General features: G+C 41.9%; 1 protein-coding gene across 2 annotated transcripts; it reads left to right on the top strand.

The window, feature by feature from the left end:
* Window positions 1–404: 404 nt before the first annotated feature.
* Window positions 405–18,595, top strand: B3GNT2 (UDP-GlcNAc:betaGal beta-1,3-N-acetylglucosaminyltransferase 2). 2 transcript variants are annotated; one of them, XM_069852963.1, is made up of 2 exons: window positions 405–509; window positions 16,143–18,595. In XM_069852963.1, exon 2 carries the CDS (start codon window positions 16,152–16,154, stop codon window positions 17,343–17,345), a length of 1,194 nt encoding a protein of 397 aa, XP_069709064.1. In that variant the 5' UTR covers window positions 405–509; window positions 16,143–16,151; the 3' UTR covers window positions 17,346–18,595. The 2 variants fall into 2 exon arrangements, with proteins under 2 accessions (XP_069709064.1, XP_069709065.1); XM_069852964.1 differs by lacking the exon at window positions 405–509 and adding an exon at window positions 15,449–15,654.
* Window positions 18,596–19,990: the final 1,395 nt, after the last annotated feature.

Consider the following 19,990-nt stretch of genomic DNA (forward strand, 5'->3'; position numbering starts at 1 on the left):
CTCAGGCAGGGGACGAGGCGTCGAGGCAGAGGGCGGCCGGGGAAGGGGCGCCCGCCCGCCCCCTCAGGGGCGCCGCGCTCCGCTAACCGCGGGGCCGCCGCGGGGGGACCCCACGTGCCGCGCCCGGCCGCGCGCCGCGCCGCGCAGCCAATCCGCGGCGGCGCTGGCCGGGGGGGGGGGCGGGGCTTCGGAGGGAGCGCCGCGCTCCGCTCCGCGCCTCGCCCCTCCCGCCCCCCGCCCCTCCCGCCGCCGCCGCCGCCGAGACCCGCGCGCGCTCGAGCGGGAAGGGTGGGCGCGCGGCGCTGCCGCCGGGCAACAAGTGCGGCGCCTCCCGCCCCTCCCCGAGCGCGCGGAGGCCTCCGGGCCCCGGGAAGGGACGGGACCCGCGCGGCGCCGCCCCGGCAGCGCCCGCAGGTGCGGAGCCACGGGAGGGACCCGCACAAAGCATGGTGGCCGCGGGGGCGGCGGCGGCAGGAAGGACCCGGCCGGGACCCGCGCAGCCCGCAGAGGTACGGGCGGCGCCGGCTCTGCCGAGGGGATGAGGGTCGCCGGCGGTCCCGAAGGGCTCGGGGGGCAGCGGCGGCCCCAGAGGGATGGGGGCTCGGGGGGCAGCGGCGGCCCCAGAGGGATGGGGGCTCGGGGGGCAGCGGCGGCCCCAGAGGGATGGGGGCTCGGGGGACACCGGCGGCCCCAGAGGGATGGGGGCTCGGGGGACACCGGCGGCGCCAGAGGGATGGGGGCTCGGGGGGCAGCGGCGGCCGCAGAGGGATGGGGGCTCGGGGGGCAGCGGCGGCCCCAAAGGGCTCAGGCGGCCCCGAAGAGATGTGGGGTTTGGGGGCAGCGGCGGCCCCGAAGGGCTGGGGTTTGTGGGGCCCCGGCGCCCCCCGAGGGATGCGGTGGGGAAGGGAACCCAAATCTCCTTTACGCTCTCGTTCCCGCTCCCCTGGCTTTCCAGCTGGCGAAGCTGCCTCCTCGTGGCCTCCGGGCTTGTTTGTGCCCGCGGGGCGAGCGGCGGGGATGCAGATACCGACCCGGCGTTCTTGGGGGGTTGCGCTTCATTTTTTTTTTTTTTAAATTTTTTTTTTTTTTTTTTGGTGTTCCGGCAGCGCTGGGGGCGGGGGAGCCCCGGCCCCGCACGTGTTGCAGCCGAGGCGGCCGGGAGGGAGGCGGCGGCGCCCGCTGGCGTGGGCGAAGCTGCGGCTCGGGGAGATGACCGTGTGGACCGTGTGTGCTCGTCGCCGCTCGGCTTGGTTTGTTAGGTTTTGGGTTGTTTTTTTGTTGTTGTTGCTTTTTTTTTTTTTTTTCGTAACGTGGGGAGGAGGAGTTTCTGCTGAAACCGTGAGGTTTTTCCAGAGAAAACCTGAGCCGTGGGTTGGTGCAGTGCCGGGCGCCGCTGCAGCCCCTCCTTGGCTGCGGGAGAGGAGCAGGGGGAAGGCGCCGGGCTCCTTCGGGGCTGGAGACCCGCACACCTCGTAGGGTCAGATAATTAGCGGGCCGCGACCGAGTAGATTAATTATTATTAATTATATCTGCGCGGCGTGAGGATTTTGCTGTTGCAGTGCTGAGGCGGTGGCTTCAGAGTATGGGCTTCGGTGAACCCGAAAGGGGGAAAACGATGTTTTCGCCGGTGTTGGCTTGAATATACGTGTTCCTTCACGACGTGGTGCTTTTTAGTCCTTTGAGACTACCTGAGAAGTACCGCGCCCCATCGGGAGGGGATTCGAGGCTACTGGCTGTGGTTGTGGCCAAACTGCAGCTCACAATTCATTACTCATCCTGCAAAAATTTATAGTGAAAGTTACTCGAGTAACCCTTTAGTCTGACTTCCTAAAAGCTCAGTGCCGTTGATTATTAAACGCTAACGTTTAGTTTTAACTACTCAAATTAAGAGTTTGCTTGGTTCAGTTGCTCTTTTCACTTTTTTTTTTTTAAACATCGTTATTTTGGATGCAGAAAGTGAGTTTGGGCACAGAAGAGTTTAATCTGGCTGTGGAGGGATGCAAGCATAAAACTGAACGCTGAATGTATAATCTGAAAATTGTTGAGGAAACGTGATTATAGCATTCTCCTTTGAGGAATTTTCTGGTTCGTTATTCTTCCCCTGTCTAAAAGAGAGACAGCCTCGAATTTACTTCTCTTGCAAAGTTGCCCAAAGCAGTTTCGTGTTCTTGCAGCGGTTCCGCTTTTGCATCAGGCTTTCATGCTGTCATGCAGGGTGTGTGCGGGTGGGGCAAGGGGAGCAGATGACACCCGGGTGAGTGGGACAGTGGGGCTTTGCTCGGATGACTGGCTGAAGAGCCGGCTGCTGGCAGTGGATACCCTGTCACCTCAGTGACCCAGCCTGATGCCTATTGAAAGCACCGGAGGAGCTGAATTAGCTCCAAATCATTCCAGGAGAACTGGCCTTTCTCCTTCAGCAGATGTAGTTTCCCATGTTTTGTTTGTTTGTTTGTTTTTCCAGGGCCATGAACAACTTCAAAAGAGAATAGACTTTTTAAAAAAACAATATTGCAGTGGAGGTGAATTTGAATATAGAATGTTTGTTGTATACTAAAAAATATGTTATTGGTTAGAATTTAAATCCTTTGGCTTAAAGGAACGTGTGACTTTCTACTGGAGATGTTGTGCAATACTGTTGTGTGGCTATAAAGAAGCTACAGGCACTGCATAAAATGTTGAAAAAAAACCCCTGAATTTGTTTTAAGGAATTTTGTCATCTGTAAGATGTCTTTGCTTGAATTTTTGCTTGTTTCTCTTTACCATGTACTATAAATGGATAAGGAAAACAGAGGAAGATGAGGTACAGCAGCAAGGTGACACTGCTGAAGGGACTTGGCTTGAAGGTCACGCACTGGAGAACTCGGAGTGCTAGCTAGCTGTCCGGTGCCCTGTCTCATTACAGATACGGCTCACTAATCTCCCCAGAGGTTGTTCCTAAGGAACACAATGTCACCGGTGGTCAAAAATTTTATTATTATTATTATTATTATTTCCTGTAAGCTCCTAAATTTTTTTTAATACTTCTGGGTAATGAAGATGCTGCTGAGGAGATTGGTATAAAAGTAGTGCTTGTTCAGAAAGGCTTTGATGAAAATAAAGAAGTGGATAAAGTGGTTTTGTATTCTTGGCTGACAAATGCATGCGGTCGTCTGCATGAATGAGTAACGCTGTATATGGGGAAGAACAATGCAGGATTGGAGTCTTCATCTTCCTGCAGATGAAAACTTGGTGTCCTGTACTTGATACTAAAGCCAGTTGAAGGTGAAAAATATTTTCGTGTATTTGCATTTTAAAATGTAGTATTTGAATTCTTAAAATATTTACTTAGTTCAGTATTGGAAAATCAGAGGAGGATCTTAGAATTCTGACCTGGATATTCACAGTATGAATTGGGTTTGAATTGACTTTTGATTGGCTAACCACATAGCACTTACAGGGAAATGAGGTGGCCGGGAAGGGGTTTGTCCCTGCTGTACAACCCGTCACCCAGCCCCTGGCTGCAAAGGCAGCATCTCTTGGAAATCAAATTGAAAATTTCTATTGAATTTCTATTTACTTGTAACCCAACAGCAGAATGGTCATGCAGGGCAGTAACCTCATCAGATGTACTAAGTTACAGCGTCCTTGCTTTTGAGACATAGTTTTTAGTAGTGAGGCTTATATCTGACAGTCTAACCTGGGCAAGAAGACAAAGCAGAGGAAGAATGTTGGTGGCTTGAAGTGTGGTACTTAAAGGACTGTTTTGTTAGTTGACTAAATAGTGAAGACATAAAGGTGGTGGGAATATGGTTAAGGCAGTAGTAATTACTGGTTTTAAGATAAAGCTGGAAGAGATGCCAGCAGATTAAATGTCTTGTTTGTGAAAATTATGGTTATCTGCATATTGAATAGGTATACTAAATCCCCTTCTTTATTTGAAATGCAGCATAAAAATAACAAGTGCCTCTCCAGCAGACTTTCTCTTTTTACTGTAAATGTCCATTGGAAACCTGACTAATGCTTTCAACATGTTAGCTGTTCTTCAGTCTTTATTAGGAGAAGTAGCATTGATCCACATGCCGAGTATCTGTGAGGAAGGTGGTTCGTTATCCACTTCCTTAGCTTTCTGGTAATTATGGGAGGATAACACGCAAGCAGGACCAGACTAGGAGTAGGGGAAAAGGGTGGGCCATGTGCTTTCAAGTAGCTAACCCACTGACTTGATGACAAGAAGTGTTAAGAGAAACTCAAACCCCAGGGTGTATCCTGTTATGGTTAAAATTGCCTGAATGCTAGCTGCTTCTGGTGGGCCAGTGCTGGTGTTTGTCTGGCCCTGCTGTGGAACCTCTGTGGATGAAGGTGACAACAAGATCAACAGTGTTGGACTGCGTTGTGCTGGTACGTGAAAGCTTTAGCTGATTGAAAATGGTATCTTCTGTGGTATTGGCTTTGTGGATCTTTCCTCTTCTGCATAGTTACTGGTGTTTGTGGAGGACAGTGGCAAGCAGATCTAGTGATGTGAGCCAGTTGAGAAGTAATTGCTGCTTCATTGCTGGGTTCTTGATTATCTTCTTTAGCTCCCTGAACTGACTTACTACAGTCAAATCACTGCAAAGGTGGGATGAGACTGCGCAGTTTATTGGGGAAGGAATAAATCACAGAAGTGTCGGCTATGGCTTAAACAGTTTTAAACTGCCATGAAACTTTACCACCTCGACTTGTGATGTGATGAATGACAATTACTTTTCTTCCCAGGAATATTTCTCTGCTGCCACTCAGTTAAACCTCTCCTCTTGATTCTTTATAATTTGTTGTTTGTAAATTATTTGTTTGCTTCAAGCTGAAGCCTTCTTAAAGGTACATAAAGCCCAAAGTTTGTAAATCAGAAGCTGGCAGCTGTGGGTTGTTCCTAACAAATTGCACAATGTTGTAATTACAAAGCCTGAACTGACTGTGGAATTAGATTTTTTTTTATTTTTTTTTTTGTGTACCAGATTGGGGAAAACAGGTCACTCTGACCACCGCAGGCCTTCATGTACTCGGGTATTAAACTTGAGCATTAGTATTTATGGCAAGTTGAGATCTTGCCCTCAGTTGTCAGTGTGAAATACCAATTACTAAAACCACCCAAACACAGCAACCCAAACCTTTACTCTTGAATAAAGAAACCAAACCAAACTCTGTCAATCGCAAATTATTTTGCACATGCTATAAGGAACACCTTCATAGATGTTTAGTGTGGCTACAGGTGTACCAGTATAGAATGGTTATAGTAGAACAATGTACCAATGTATAGGGACACTGCCAAGGTATAAATTACCTTATGTGAGTGTGGTGTACATGCAGAGCTCTTTTTTTTTTTTTAATCCGTGTAGAAAACCATAGCTAAACTGAAGTGGTTTATACTAGTAGAAAAATAGGAATATACATTAAACCTAGGATTGAGTTTACAGGAAATTTTCCGTAATGACTAGAGGACTTGCCATGTGTATACCTTGATCTTCTATAGGTACACTTAAAACATGAACAGAACTTTCTTTCAGTCAATCCAAGGATTTAATTTTAACAACTTAAACTATTTAGGCCTAACTTGAGCTGAATTCAGTAGGTACACAGTATGTATCTTAAACCTAGACCTTTTGTGAGAGACACGTATAATGGCTTAAAATACAGACAGAGTTGGGATGATCAGAGTGATATAGTATAGTTACTATTTTAACTTTTATTCTGTAAGTCAGCCGTGGTTCACAGAACTGGACTGCGAGTTGTAATTCTAGATTTTATTTAGGAAAAATGCCATGTATTTTATGTACCACTGCACTTAGAATTCTGTAAAGCATAAAGTTATGTTCTCTTGATTTTTTAAAGATTTGTATGCTGCATAATAACCTTTGTGGGATGTTTTTATAAAATAATTTTTAATTATGAGTAATAAATGCAATGATGATGTTAATTTCCACCTTAAGTGCTGTTTGAGGGTATTCCTTAAGTGCTGGATTCAATGCACCATAGGACACAACCCAAACAGGCTTCTGGAATGTTACCTTCATGATATGGCAGCTGCAATAAGAATGAATGAGAAGGAAACTATTCAGATATGGGCTGTTGCTTTAGTGCTTCATAAAGTCAGCACAAGTTTGGAAATGTATTCCTTCATTTTCACCATAGTTTTTCCTTGGCTGATAGCAAAAGTTTGGGTTGTTGGAAATGTTTCTGGGCCTTGTTTTGATCACTAAAGCAATGGGCCATGTGACTACTACATTACAACATTGTAAAGGTTTTTATTCAAGCCAGTTACATTACCACTAGATTGAGTAGTACATACTCATTAAATCAATTTGTCTTACTTAAGTATATTAACCACTAAAGAAAAAAAAAAAAAATCAAAGGCTTTCTGTAGGATGTTGGATTAAATACCCCAAGGGGTGAGATGCTTTCTGTCTGGGGAAGTTGCCACAATTTATATTTTTTCCTATTTTAACACCATTTCAGTTGGAAACTAGGGTTTTTTCACCCATCTGTATGCAGACAGAATGTCTATTCAGCATATTTTTAGAAGCTTGGCCTAAGCTCATCCCTGTGACTGCAAATGTGATGTGCCAAATGAATTGAGAATGAACAGTGAAGTTATTTCCTGAAGCCTGTAGGTATCTACAGCATTGCTGCTGCTGCTGTAGAAGTTTTCGTTGTAAAGGGGTAGGAGCAACGTAGAACTTCTTGAAAACTACCAGTGAAGCTGAGAGGCGTTAGTTCAAAGCAAAAACAAGAGCATATTTGAAAGCTCTTCTGTAGGGATAGGGCTACGAATGGGCTATTGGAAAAAGAGGGACAGTGGAGAGCTTTGTCACCGTGCCTAGGGTAGTTCCAGTGCTTAATTGAGATAATTTTCCTTCATGTAAGAGGCTTCAATCCTTCTGTACCAGTTTCAGGCTTGAAGAGAGAGTGTTTAGCTTATAACCTGCAAGATAAACCAGTGATAGAGCTGATGGGGGTCCAAGTAGGTTATCGTAGCTTGTGTAAAGGTGCTTTGTGAGCTGGCTAAGTGCATGGATGAGGGCTAGAGGGAGTGGAAAATAGTGACTAACAAGGAAGGACTCCTTCTAAGGCAAAGGGTGATCAGATGACCACAAAAATGCTTGTTTTGTTGGAAGACTGGCAACTGTCTAACAACCGCCCTTCACTTTGGCAGCTTCGTTTTGATTTTAATATTTATTAGGATTTTACTACTTGTTTTCATCAGTCCATCTTGAAAGAGAAGGGCAGAATCTATCTGGAAAAGGAGTTATGGCATGGTTAAGATAAGCAAAATAATTTTTAAAGTGTAGCACAAAACTCATTAAACTGTCTGTGATTGTGTGGTGAATGCTTAGTTCCCTTAAATTGTAGGGCTGCTCTGGGAGAACCAGGTTAGTTAAGTGTAATATTAGGGACATTGAGGCTTCGTGTCCAGTTAATCTTTTTACCAGGCAACCAAAATAAGTGTTGATAAATGGTAACTTTAGTGGTAAAATTTGTGCATGCTGGAAACTGAATTGAGAAGATCCAGCTTCATTTGGATTGTAAAGGAGACAATGATGACTCTCCTGAAAAATTAAATGACTAAAGCTAAGCGTCTTCCGCCCGCTGTGAAGGTGTTGGGCAACCAGTTGCATGTGTGGATGTTCTAAGTGATAAAGCTTTCTAAGCTATCGGGAATATGCTGATGTGTGTGGGAAGCAGTTCTTTCTCAAATCTTGTGGGTGTTTTGGAAGTAGTTCTTTATCATTATGTTCAGCCACTTGTGCCTTATACTGAGCCCTGTTAATACAAGCTCAAAAAAGTCTCCACAAGTTCTTATTTGTGAGCTTTAAGTATTACACTCTTTATAGTTCTTTGTGCTTCGGGGCTGAGTTTTAGGAATATATAACCCATCCTTCCCCAGTCTTTCTATTTCTTTGCCTCTTGAAACTCCGTGCTTGAGTTGCACTAGTGTCTTTTTGGTATTAAAATAGTGGAAGAGTAGAATTTATCTGAAAAATTAAGTAATATGCTGAAAGATGGCTCAAAGCAGGTGTATGCAATTAGTTAATGTTAATATAAGCATTAACTGCTCTGAATTTCAAAATGCTTTTTGGTGCATTGTGTAGGGCTTTGCTGTCTTGGTAACTTGCCTCCATCTGGAACATTGTTTCAAACTGTCTGTGGTGTTTGAAGAACACCAAAAACATTGACTGTTTTTCAGTGAAAACCAGTTTAGTGTGCATCTGCAAAAGAATCTGTTGAATATTTGACAGTTCTTAAGATGTTCTTACTGTTGTGTAAAAGTGGACTTCTGTGATGTTCTGAAGGGAAAGAGAGAGATGATTGTGTGTAGTTAGAAGAATAGAATGTTGAAGTTCTTTAAAGTTGGAAATAGCAGGCTTTTTGCAACAGCCTAAGGCTCTTAACATCTTCATGTTCTAAAACTATTATTGTTCAATCCAGGAATCACTTTGACTTGCTGAACAGGACTGAGATATTAGGAGAGCTTGTGTGTCTCACAGGAGGTTAGAGGGACTGCATGTGCCTTGTGATGTGTTCAGTAATAATGGTAACAACTTTAAAAATTATTTTCAGAACAATAGTATCACTGTTGCTAGCACTACCAGAAGCTGTGCTGCATGTATAACTGCTGTAAGAGATACCGGGCTTCAAAATGAAGTTGCACAGTGAGATCCCAGTCTGCCATATCCCTAGTTATAGGTAGTCTCTCCAAGGAGAGAAAGGTGGTAGTGTCTGTTAGATACCCGATACATTTTGCCAAATTCATGATAGTTTAGTTCTGGACCAGTAGAATGGTAGGTGTGTAATAACTGCAGGTATTACAGTAAGGATTGTCTTACCTTTTGTCAGCCCCAGGGATTAAATGGACTTAGAGTGCTTGGGTTTGGTAGTCAAATAATGTAGGCAGGTTACTCAGCCCACTTAGAGCATAACTTATGTCCTCAGCAAAAGATACAGGTATTTGCAGTTAAAGGTCATGGCTTCTGCCAGACTTAAAGGAAGTGGAAAAGTTAGGTGTCTTACCTTGCTTTCTGCACAATCTGATCAAAGACTGGCATTATATAGCTGCACCAGGGCATAATGTTGTCACTGCTATGGTGGTAGACAGGCTTATGTTAGAGGGTGGAAGGGGTTATGGATCCTGACACGAAGGCACAGTTCCTGGTGTGTTGATGTCCCTGCAGAAGAGGGAAGATCTGTCTGCTCCCTTTTTGTCTGCTGTGTGCTCTCGCTGTAGCTGCTGTGGTGCTTATCTGGTGTGCATCTCTGCTCATTGTTATTTTTTTGCTGGGTTAGTGATGTGGACCGATTTTATGGAGAGGCCTGGCAAAGCACCAGAGTCATTGTGAGGGAGGGATTGGGCCGGGAGTTCTTGGAGTCAGAAAGGGAGGAGGAGAGAGTCTCCATCAAAAGGTGGAGTCAGGTGATTAGATCAGTTCAACTGCTTGTGGATCCACAGCCTGAAACTGCTGCATGAGGCAAGGGTTTGAGGCAGGTAGTTTGGTTAAATGTATTGTTTTCCTTTTACTCTGTGGTTGCCTGAGTGTACCTAGAGGTTTAATGCCTTGAGGTACAGATTTGCTGCTATGGTTATATCTGCTGTGAAGCACTTCTGTGGTATATGCAGTGTGGGAAGGAACAGCACCTGAGAGAGTCTGCACCGTGTTATCTGGTATTCCTTTCCCAGGGGAGTTGCAAGTTGTCAATGCTAAATATTCAAGTTGTTTTAAGGGAGTTCTGCTTTGGGTGGTTTAGCTTAGCTGCAAATCTGTTATGAGCTGTTGAGACTGCTCACAGCTTACTTTTACTGCTACTGAGTTTTCGTATTAAGACTTGAGATTAATAAATATAATTCATCTGAAAAAGCATAAAAAAAGAATGTTTTAATAGCAAAGGACTGCTCTGGAGCGAAGACATTTATGTTTGGTATATATAGAAACACTATTTAAGCTTACTTTTAAATACAACTTGAACTTGAAAATGGCTGTCTTGCCTCTTTTTTTCTCCCTGAAACTTTCCTTCTTGATACAGTAAATGGGAATACTGCATTTTCATCATTGTCTTGGAGGAGTTTGTGGGTATGCCTGGGCAGTACAGTGGAAAGCAGCACTGGCCACTGCTACCACAGGCTACGCTGCCTTTTGAATGCAAGTTAACATCCTTGCACTGTTCAGGGTTGTGCTGTGGGAACCTCCTTGCTGACCTGAAACTCATTTTAGGGAGCCTTGCTGAGTAGCATTGTGTTGCTTCACACCAAATGGTGGTGTTTATAAAATCTACGTATTTATGCAGTTCCTGGGCCTCTAATACCTTACTACTGAAAACCAGAGGAGTATTACTAGAGAAATGCCTCATTTGGATTTGGGTGTGGGGTTTTTTAGTGACTATTTTTGTTTGTTTGCTTTTGGGGTTTGGTTGTTGTTTTTTTTCGGGGTGTGTGGTTTTGGTTTTTGTTTTGTTTTTTTTTTTTTGAGTGAAGTGTGAAAATGTGCTGAAGATAACTGATAGGAAACAGAATGTGAAGTTAAATTGGCTTTTGCTCAAACTCTTTATAGTTCTTTATGGTTCAGGGCTGCATTTTAGGAATATATAACCCATCCTTCCCCAGTCTTTCTATTTTCTTGCCTCTTGAAACTCCATGCTTGAGTTGCACTGGTGTCTTTTTGGTATTAAAATAGTGGAAGAGTAGAATTTCTCTGAAAAATTAAGTAATATGCTGAAAGATGGCTCAAAGCAGGTGTATGCAATTAGTTAATGTTAGTATTTTTGTTGCTTCATTGGTGAAATTGGTAGGGTTGACTGGCAAAGTTTATCCATTTGCCCCTTGCTTTTATGCTTATCAATGGCCTCCTTTCTTTTGATGGTATTTTCAGAAGAGCACCTGCCTGTCCTACCTTGAGGGTCTTTATGGTAATGTCTATGGTAGCATCTGCAACTCAAATGAAGTAGTGCTTTGCTTAAAGCCCCTTATAGCTGAGGGTCATGTCCAGCATCTGCCATAGTCTGGATGTTGAAGCAAGTTCTAGGTCTCAGTGACTGCAAATCTAGCTGTTCCTCTTTTGACATCTTGTGTAGAGGACTAGTTAGTGCACTGTCTGAATCCACTGTGGTTTGGTTTGTCTATCATAAAGAGGATTGCATTTTCTGAACTTCTAAATATACTTTGCTTTTTTTTAGCCAGTTCTTTGCAACATCTGCTTCTTCCTCTTGCCTTTTTTGTCTCCCATAGGTAAACCTCTGTAGAGGTAGCCTAAAAGCCTCTGTAGAGGTTTAGGCTTGTTTTTGTGCATAGCAATACATTAATAGCATCAGTTTTAAAAAACAAAGTTGTCATCACATGTTTTGCATACTAACTTTGTGAAGTCATTACAGAAAATGAAGTGCTCTAGTGCTTGTGCTGTAGCGGGGCTAATCAGAATTCTGCAGGATCCTAAGTCCATTGTAAGAAATTCAAACCAATGAATTGCATGTGCCCTTAGTTAGGGGCTGGTGCCACCTAGATGCCCATTTTCTTGGTTTTGACCTCGAGGTTACTCTCCTCCAAATGTAACCCTTGTCTTTTGTCAGAGAGCATCATGGCCCCTGTTTGTGTAAATTCTTGCCTCCAGAAAAGTGTTTCTTGTATAAGTGATTCCTGGACCTAGATGGAGTGGGCGTAGTCGATATTCAAGAAGCGTTTGGACAATGCTCTTGAATACGTGCTGTTTGGAGTTAAGAGTTGGACTTTATGATCCTCATGGGTCTCTTGTAGCCCAGGAGAGGTATTCTGGGGTTCTAATCTCATACCAACTCTTCTAGACTTCTGAATAGGTTCCTTGCAGGCATTTGGAATACATTCATTGAAGATAAAGTGTAAAAACAAACTGAACAAGTTTCTCAGAAATTTGCATTAACATTATTTGGACTTTGAGCTTTTGGGGCATTTGGAATCTTTTCGTCTAGCATATGGCTTCTTTGTAATACCTGCTTTCTTCTGGTTTGGTTCATCTTGTTCTAAGGGTAGCTGCCGGGTCCTGGTTTTCTTCCTAGGTTCTGCTGGCTTGCATTTCCTGTCCATCTCTTGATCCCAATGCTGCTTTTGTAATTCAGTAAATCTGTTCCCTTCCATCAATACCTTAGTTTTGACTGCAGTGAAGTGTAAGTGTAGAGCTGAAGAGGGAAACTCTCCCCTCCTTTCCCTATTTCTGCAGTGTCAGTCTTTCCTAGTACTGTGTCTGTAGCAGAACCTTGGTTTATCCAGAGTATGGTTAATGATGACCTCCCCCCGCCTTTTTTTTTTTTTTCAAGCCACTTGGATGTTTGTATAGGCATTGAACAAATGGACTTTATGTATGCAGTGATACTGACTCATATCTGTGCAGCTGGAAGTTGCATAAGCAGAAGTCGAATGATTTATACAAACTTGAACTGATTGCTAAAACAGCCTTCATGTCAGCATAGTTGAGGAGTTGAAAACATTGAAAAACTGTGTGCCCAATCACCTTTGAATGTAGGCAACTCTTCACCTTACTGCTGAAGTTGGAATACATTTCTGCAGCGTTTCCTGAGGTTCTGTGTGTACTGTGATTTGTTTTATCAAAAATAGCGTTTACTCTCATGTTCTGCTTTTTATGCTGTGTGTTCTAGGTTTATCATTTTAGCACCTAATGCGTCAGGAATTTTTCAAATAGAGTTTTGCTTTGTACTGCTCTTCTCAGTCCTTCAACAAAACTAGCGCAAAAATGCACCAGATAGATTTAGGTGTGAACCAGGCCACTTTTAGTTTGGTTTTGGCTTCTCCTTCATTTTCTGCAATCAAAGGAGGCAGCTTGGAATTTTTGTAATATTAATGCTAATGGGAGAAGCTATTACTGGATTAGGAGAAAGTTCTTGTGATCTGTCCAGATCACTATCCCAAACCAAGGGACAAAAAAAGCTGGTCTGAAGTAGGAAGTGGGTGCTTTCTTGTACTCTGCTGCTGCTCCTTAGCAAGCTGCCCAGTGCACAAAATCTCCATTGTGCTGGTGCTGTGGTCGATCACTGCAGTGTCAACAAGGCAGATGGAGAAATGAGGTTTGGTTGAGGCATAGGCTGGGGTAGTTTTCTTTAAAAAAAAGAAAAAAAACCAAAACCAACAAACAACCATAAACTGAACAACCCTCCCCACCCTCAAAAAAACCAAAACAACAGGAAACAAAAGACCCAGCCCTCTATAAGGAACAACATTACAAATGCCCTCACCCCCCTGCAATTGTGTTGAGGGTTGTGATACTGTTTTGTGATAAATTCAGTTCACTTGATGTGAAATAGCATCCCTTTATTTATTCCTGGCTTCAGGTGTAATGATTAAACCTAATACATATTAATTGCAAAAATGAAGATTCTGTTTGTGGAAATAGTTCTTCTGAATTCTGATTTCTGTTTGCTTTTAGTTAAGGAACCTTGATATAAGGCTATAAATAAGTGTTTAATACAATGTGTCTCTGTCTAGGTTAGAAAAAGGACACTTTTATAAGAAGTAGCTTTTATCCTTATCCCTTTTTGACATGGTAGCCCTTTAGTATTGGTTTGATACTCTTAATGAGTTACATTCTTAAAGAATTGATAAAAAGCTCATGTAGATAGCTTTTGATTACAGAAGAGAAGAATGCTTTCATGCAGAATTGTTGGGGGAGTGTTCATGTGTTGTAAAACAAGTTGTATTGATAATGAATGTTGATTTGTTACCTATATCTTCTCAGAAATATTAATTTTATAACCAATACTGGATAACTTTTTAAAAGTAGAACCTAACAGTAAAGGGAGATTCTGTGCAAGGTCACAGTCTCATTTGCTGTAGGGGATTGCAATGCTATAAGTGAAAACCAGGAAGGTTAAAGAAGATCTTACGGTTATGGAATTTGAATACTTGCCCAAAAAGTCTTAATGATTTGAAGTGTTTTGGTAAATGATTGAAATAAAGTCTTTACCTATGGTGTCTTATTGTGTTCAGACCTCTCTTGGGTTAAGCTTGCAGGTGGTTGACAGAAGCTTGCGTTCTCACAGCTCAGTAGCTGGAGGCTGTTAACAGATGAGCTGTGTAGTGCTGCATATCCTGGAGAACTGGGCTGTGGCTGAGGTCTTGACAATCCTGTGCCTCTTTGCGGTTACTGGGAGAGAGCTTCTCACCCTCCTGTCTCAGGAGTCCTGGGTCATAGATGAAATACCACATAATTTGTTGTTTTGGTGAAAAGTGCTATAGAGGACAAAGTAGATCATAAGCACATGATGAACTGCATGGAACGGTACAATACACGGGACACCTGGTTCTCCAGTGTGTCTACTGAAAGGGATGTGAAGAAAAATAGTATGATGCTCTGTTTTAGTGGGAGGTGCTGTAGCTCTTCAAAGAGGAAAGTAAAGTTTGTCTGGACTCTTGTGTGGCCAGTCAGTACTTTCTAACAGTTCAGCTGTTTAGCTTTAATGAGGGAACTGACCACAAGTATGTGTTTGTCTTTGAGGTACAGAAAACGACTACTTCAACATTAGAACAGCGAACTTCATAGCTGACTGAGAACAGGACATTAAATACGGTAGATTTGGCCCGAACATATACAAGACAAATATGCAGATGGTACATGAGGTCAAATGAAGGAAAAGTAGGGATTTTCCTCCAAGTAGTCCATTGTTTCTAGTAATGGCTTTTTATTTAAATTCAAAAAACCTCCCCCAATCCCCCCTTTGGATTTAATGAGAATCCAGGGATCAAATGAGGAAAAAATACATTTCTGATTATTTACGTGCTGCTTTCTTACTAAATTTTGTTTAACTTGCTGATAAGTAAAGCAAAGTAAGACTAGTCAAACCAGAAGTGACCAAAGGTCAGTCTAGCTCAGGTATCTGGTGATGGCTGGAAATAAAATGAAGAGTGAGGACTAGGTGTACTTCTCTTAGTACCTTACTGACTGCTGTTGCATTGTGACTTCAGGACCTCTGAGGCAGTGTTTACAGCTGGGCTTTTAACAGTGATTATGAATCTTTTATTTCATTAGGTTTTTCTGGTCTTCCACTAATCGCTTATATTCCTGGCAAATGAAAGCATCTTTGACAGTAAGTTCTGTTAAATGTAGTCTTACTAACTTTCTGACTAATTCTGAATTATTTTCTAGTCTGACTTCCCAATTTAGAATGAATTGTTAAATTTTGTGTAGCGTGTACATTTATATATCCCCATGGCTATTAAACAGTTTGATAAGCACTACTTTAGAGGAACACGCTGTTTTCATGCTCCTTGTGCTGGGCACCGTACATGGTGACAGCTGTAAAGAGGGATTAATCCATTTTTTCTGTCAGTAAAAAATGGGGATGGGTCACAGAATAACCTTTGCTACAACAAAGAGAGGTACACTTTTCCTGATCTTGCATATATGGAGAACCTTTCCTTTTTTTATTTCTCCTCAGTTTCTTTTTCCTTCCTAACCATAATACTTAAACTTTCTGCTGCCATTCATTTCCTTTCCCAGTTGGAGGAAAAAATGTCAAAATTCATGTTCTCTTCTGTCTGCAGAGATGGGGATACCAGGAATGCAGCTGGCCAATTTTGTCAGCCTCTCTCCCAAAGGAACAGCCAAGTGAAATGGACAGAAACGAATTATGTGCTTTAAAATTCAGCTCTGCCTGTTATGTAGTTGGAAGGTATAAGAGTGCAAGTATAAAAGCTAGAAACTTAATTTAAAAATAACTGACCTTATCAAATAACAATTTATTCTGTACCCTTAAGCTCACCTTACTAGCAGAAAAAAAGCTTCTCTGCCTGCCTTTGCCAAGCTGAGGACTCAGATTCTAGTTATTATACAGTCAAATGTTTCAAGGAAATCTAAATGAGGAGCAAAAACTGCTGGCTGATTTAGACACACTGTGAAATGCTGTGTAAAATTCCTGAGTAGCAAATGGAAATGTTAGGTTCTTAGCAGCAGCTTGTTTGCCGACAAACCCCCAAACCCGTGCTAGCTGTAGGTGTGCATGTATTGGAGGTAGATTTTGCTTTTCTTTGGGCACAGGTAACCTCTGTTTTTAGGCTACTAACTTGCACATTCTTCATCTGAAAGTAGGTTGTATTTTTAAGAGATGAAGAAATTGATAGGAAGAAGACTCAAAATCTGTAATTTTTTTTTTCTTTCCAGATATGAGAAATGAGTGTTGGACGCAGAAGATTAAAGCTGCTGGGAATTCTGATGATGGTAAACATTTTTATTTATGTGATTGTGGAAGTTTCAAAAAGTGGCAGCCAAGAGAAGAATGCGAAAGGCCGTGTTATTATACCACGTGGCAAATTCTGGAGAAAATATACTCCTCACAAAGCTTATTGGAACAAACAGCAACAGAAACTTGAACTGCTATACAACCCTATTCTGGCCTTGCTTTCCAACATGACTGTGGAAGAGAACTTAGCTTTGAACTCGAGTGTTCTCAATTCCTGTGACCCTGACCCATGGGTATCTTCAGAGGTTAGTGACTTTGCAAGCTTGCCAGACAGGTTCAAAGACTTTCTACTTTATTTGAGATGTAGAAACTATTCTTTGCTAATGGATCAGCCAAACAAGTGCAAACATAAGCCTTTTCTACTGCTGGCTATTAAGTCACTTACACCCCATTTTGATAGGAGGCAAGCAATTAGGGAATCCTGGGGAAAAGAAATTAAATCAGGGAATGTGACAGTCAAAAGAGTCTTCTTACTTGGACAGACCCCACCAGAGGATAATTTTCCTGATCTTTCAGACATGGTAAAATTTGAGAGTGAAACCCACCATGACATTCTCCTCTGGAACTACAGAGATACTTTCTTCAATTTAACTCTGAAAGAGGTGCTTTTTCTCAAGTGGGTCAGCAGCAGCTGTGCAGATGTCCAGTTTATTTTTAAGGGTGATGATGATGTTTTTGTGAATACCCATCAGATCCTGGATTACTTGAAGAGTTTATCAAAGGACAAAGCCAAAGACTTATTTATAGGTGATGTGATCAAAGATGCTGGACCTCATAGAGAAAAAAAATTGAAGTACTATATCCCAGAAAGTGTTTATGAAGGTTCGTATCCTCCATATGCAGGAGGCGGTGGGTTTCTGTACTCTGGTGATCTGGCATTAAGACTGAATAATGCATCTGAGCAGGTACTTCTTTACCCTATTGATGATGTTTATACTGGAATGTGCCTTCAGAAGCTTGGTCTTGCTCCAGAAAAACACAAAGGCTTCAAAACATTTGATATTGAAGAGAAATATAGAAATAACATATGTTCCTACACAAACTTAATGTTAGTACATAGTAGAAAACCTCAAGAAATTATTAAGATTTGGACACGCTTGCAAGATCCACACTTGAATTGTTGAAGTAATGTGCATGAGTGTCAGAAGTCCAAATAACTTTCCAGGTTTGCACCTGACTGACTTGGTGGACCATTGAAGCTCTGTTTAATTGTTTAATTTTCTCTGGGAACCTTTTCCTGTACTTTTGAAAGTGAGAATAATACTAAAGTTTGAGAGGATGGCTTGAAGACTTGGTCCTTATTTTTCCACTGTCCTAGTGGTCATTATGTTTCAATCTTTATCTTAAATTTACTTTAAAAAGGACTTCAAGGATGTAACTAGCTGTCAGTGACTGATTAGCTGTATTGGAAACACAAATTTCTTACTACAATGCATCTTTGATTAATTGTGATGGTGGAAGATAATTTCCTTGAGTTGTGTTTGTATGTGGAAACCACTGTAAATTGAAAATTCACAAATTGGAGGAATGTAGTTTTACTTCAAGTATGAAACACTGTTACAAGACTTAAACTGTTGATATTTTTTTCTTAATTTATAGGTTTCAGTCTTTTTCCACCTCAGAACAGTATTTTCTTCTTTCCTTATGATCTTGTGCAAAGCGTGCCTGTGTCTGAAGGATTTACCCTTTTATTAGTTGATGCTTTTTTTTTTCTTTTTTTTACAAAAATGGCATAATACTGTTTGAAACACCCGATAAAAGAGCTGAATATATAAAGGAAGAACAGATTTTGTTTGGGGCTGGGCAGGAGGTACGGTTACGTCTGCCTACTGCCTCAAGCTTAGATGAGGTAAAGCTGACTTGTTGCTTGTGTTATTTATAATATGAAAAGCTACTCTGGTCATTCCTTGTTTTCTGTTTTGGCACTAAATGTGATCAGGTGGCTTGATTTGATGCAAATACTGAAATTGCACATTGCTTATGAGAGCGTGGTTTGAATCTCCCATAAAGTGGTAGCAAATCTAGAATTGTGCAGATCCTAAGAGTTTTGAATTTTGAAACAAACTTTGAAGTTGCATGATGTCTCATGTACAGTTAAACATGTTCTCAAAACTCAGATTTTCTTCTGTATTTCCACATCTTGCTTATAAGAGTTATTCTAAATAGTGGTTGCTTTCTTTGTATATGTAGAAGTGCCTGGCTATTTATTGTTCAGATTGAAGACCAAAACATTTTCTTAAATATATTTTGTGTAACGTTTTATTTGTATAGTGTTGTCACTCAGATATTTAAATAGAGCATGATATTTTAAATCTGTGAGATGTGTAACATGTTAAATAAAGCTAATTGTTATTTTTGAATTTGAAAAATAAAACGTGATTTAAATATTTCTTGTAATGCTTCATTTGGGGCATAATGTTGACTTACACAACAGTTGGACTATGCTGTTTGACATTCAGTAACAGTGTATTCCAGAAGTTCAGAAGCAAAAGGCTTTAGTGCTTATGTAGTAGACCAGTAAGAAAATGTGCATGGATTTGTTAGCTGCTGTAATAGATGGACAACTCTGGCAAAAGCAAGGGAACATTAAGTGCCCTAGAAGAAATGTGTACAGAAATAATTACCTGTACAATAGAAAGGAGTCAAGGAGTGTATTGAATGGCTGGCAAACATTTTTTGTTTGTTTGAAATAGCTTGGCAGCTACAACTCTTCTGGCTTTCTTCACCTGCTTTCTTGTTCCTTTGTTTACTCTGAAGAACAGATCTGGTACTTTTTTTATTTGAGGAGAAGTGAGGTCTTCTGGTGCTCATTGTCAACCTCAAGATAGATAGGATAAAGAAAGACTATGCTCTGATACTGTGCTGTGAGGTTTGGCCCCTCGTTGTGAGAGTGCTGTGGATTTTGCTGTACACGTTACTTCTGTTCTTACTAGCCTTGCTAAGCACCCTGTTTCTTCCTCTTTTTGTCAAGAGTTTGGGCCAAGTGAAAGAACAGAAGTTCTGATGGTGATGAGGAATGCAAGTAGAGATGTGATGTTAAGTCTTAATGGGCTAGAGAGAGGAAAAGGTGGGTATTGTGGGCGAGCAGAGAGCTGGGGAAGAGAGACAGGAGAGGCTGCCAAACGCTAAACCTAGTGATGCGTTCCAGGCAAGGTTCAAACACAAGCCAGAGAGGGTTGCAGAAGCAAAGTGACAGGACAGGAGCACAAGAATTAAATCTTGTGAGTAAGGTGGGGTGGAGTGAACATGTGATGTTAACCTGTTAGTGAAATGGGTGGGAGTGGTAGAGTGTCAGCACTAATTATTAACTTGATAGCCTTCCTGTAACCATGAGATTAAAAACAGGCCTCTTGCATAGGACGCAACTGAGAATAAAGTAAAACAGGTTGAGTGTACTTGCTGAGGAGAAATGCTGTGAGAAAGTATCTACTTGCCTTATGAAGTAACTAGAGAAGGGTGGGGAGGGAAGGAAATGACTGAGCAGGTGGCCCTAGGGTGTTAAACAGGTAAAGGGTACTGGTGGAGAAATTTGACTATCCTGTCTTATTTCCTTTGGGTGTGGAGAAGCACTGGTGACTGTATTGTCTGACTGTGTCTCCAGTCCACCCCCATGGAGACAGAATTGTCCTGACAAAGAATTGGAAGTGTGTGGAGTAAAGAGTGAGCAAAATAAATGAGAACAGAGATAAGGAAACAATGCAACCAAAAGAGATGACGTGTGAGAGTTTGGAGACTGTTTGGAACAGAATATGAAAAGTCTTCAAAAAAC

The sequence above is a fragment of the Phaenicophaeus curvirostris genome, chromosome 2 (genome assembly GCF_032191515.1).
Source record: "Phaenicophaeus curvirostris isolate KB17595 chromosome 2, BPBGC_Pcur_1.0, whole genome shotgun sequence".
NCBI lineage: Eukaryota > Metazoa > Chordata > Aves > Cuculiformes > Cuculidae > Phaenicophaeus > Phaenicophaeus curvirostris.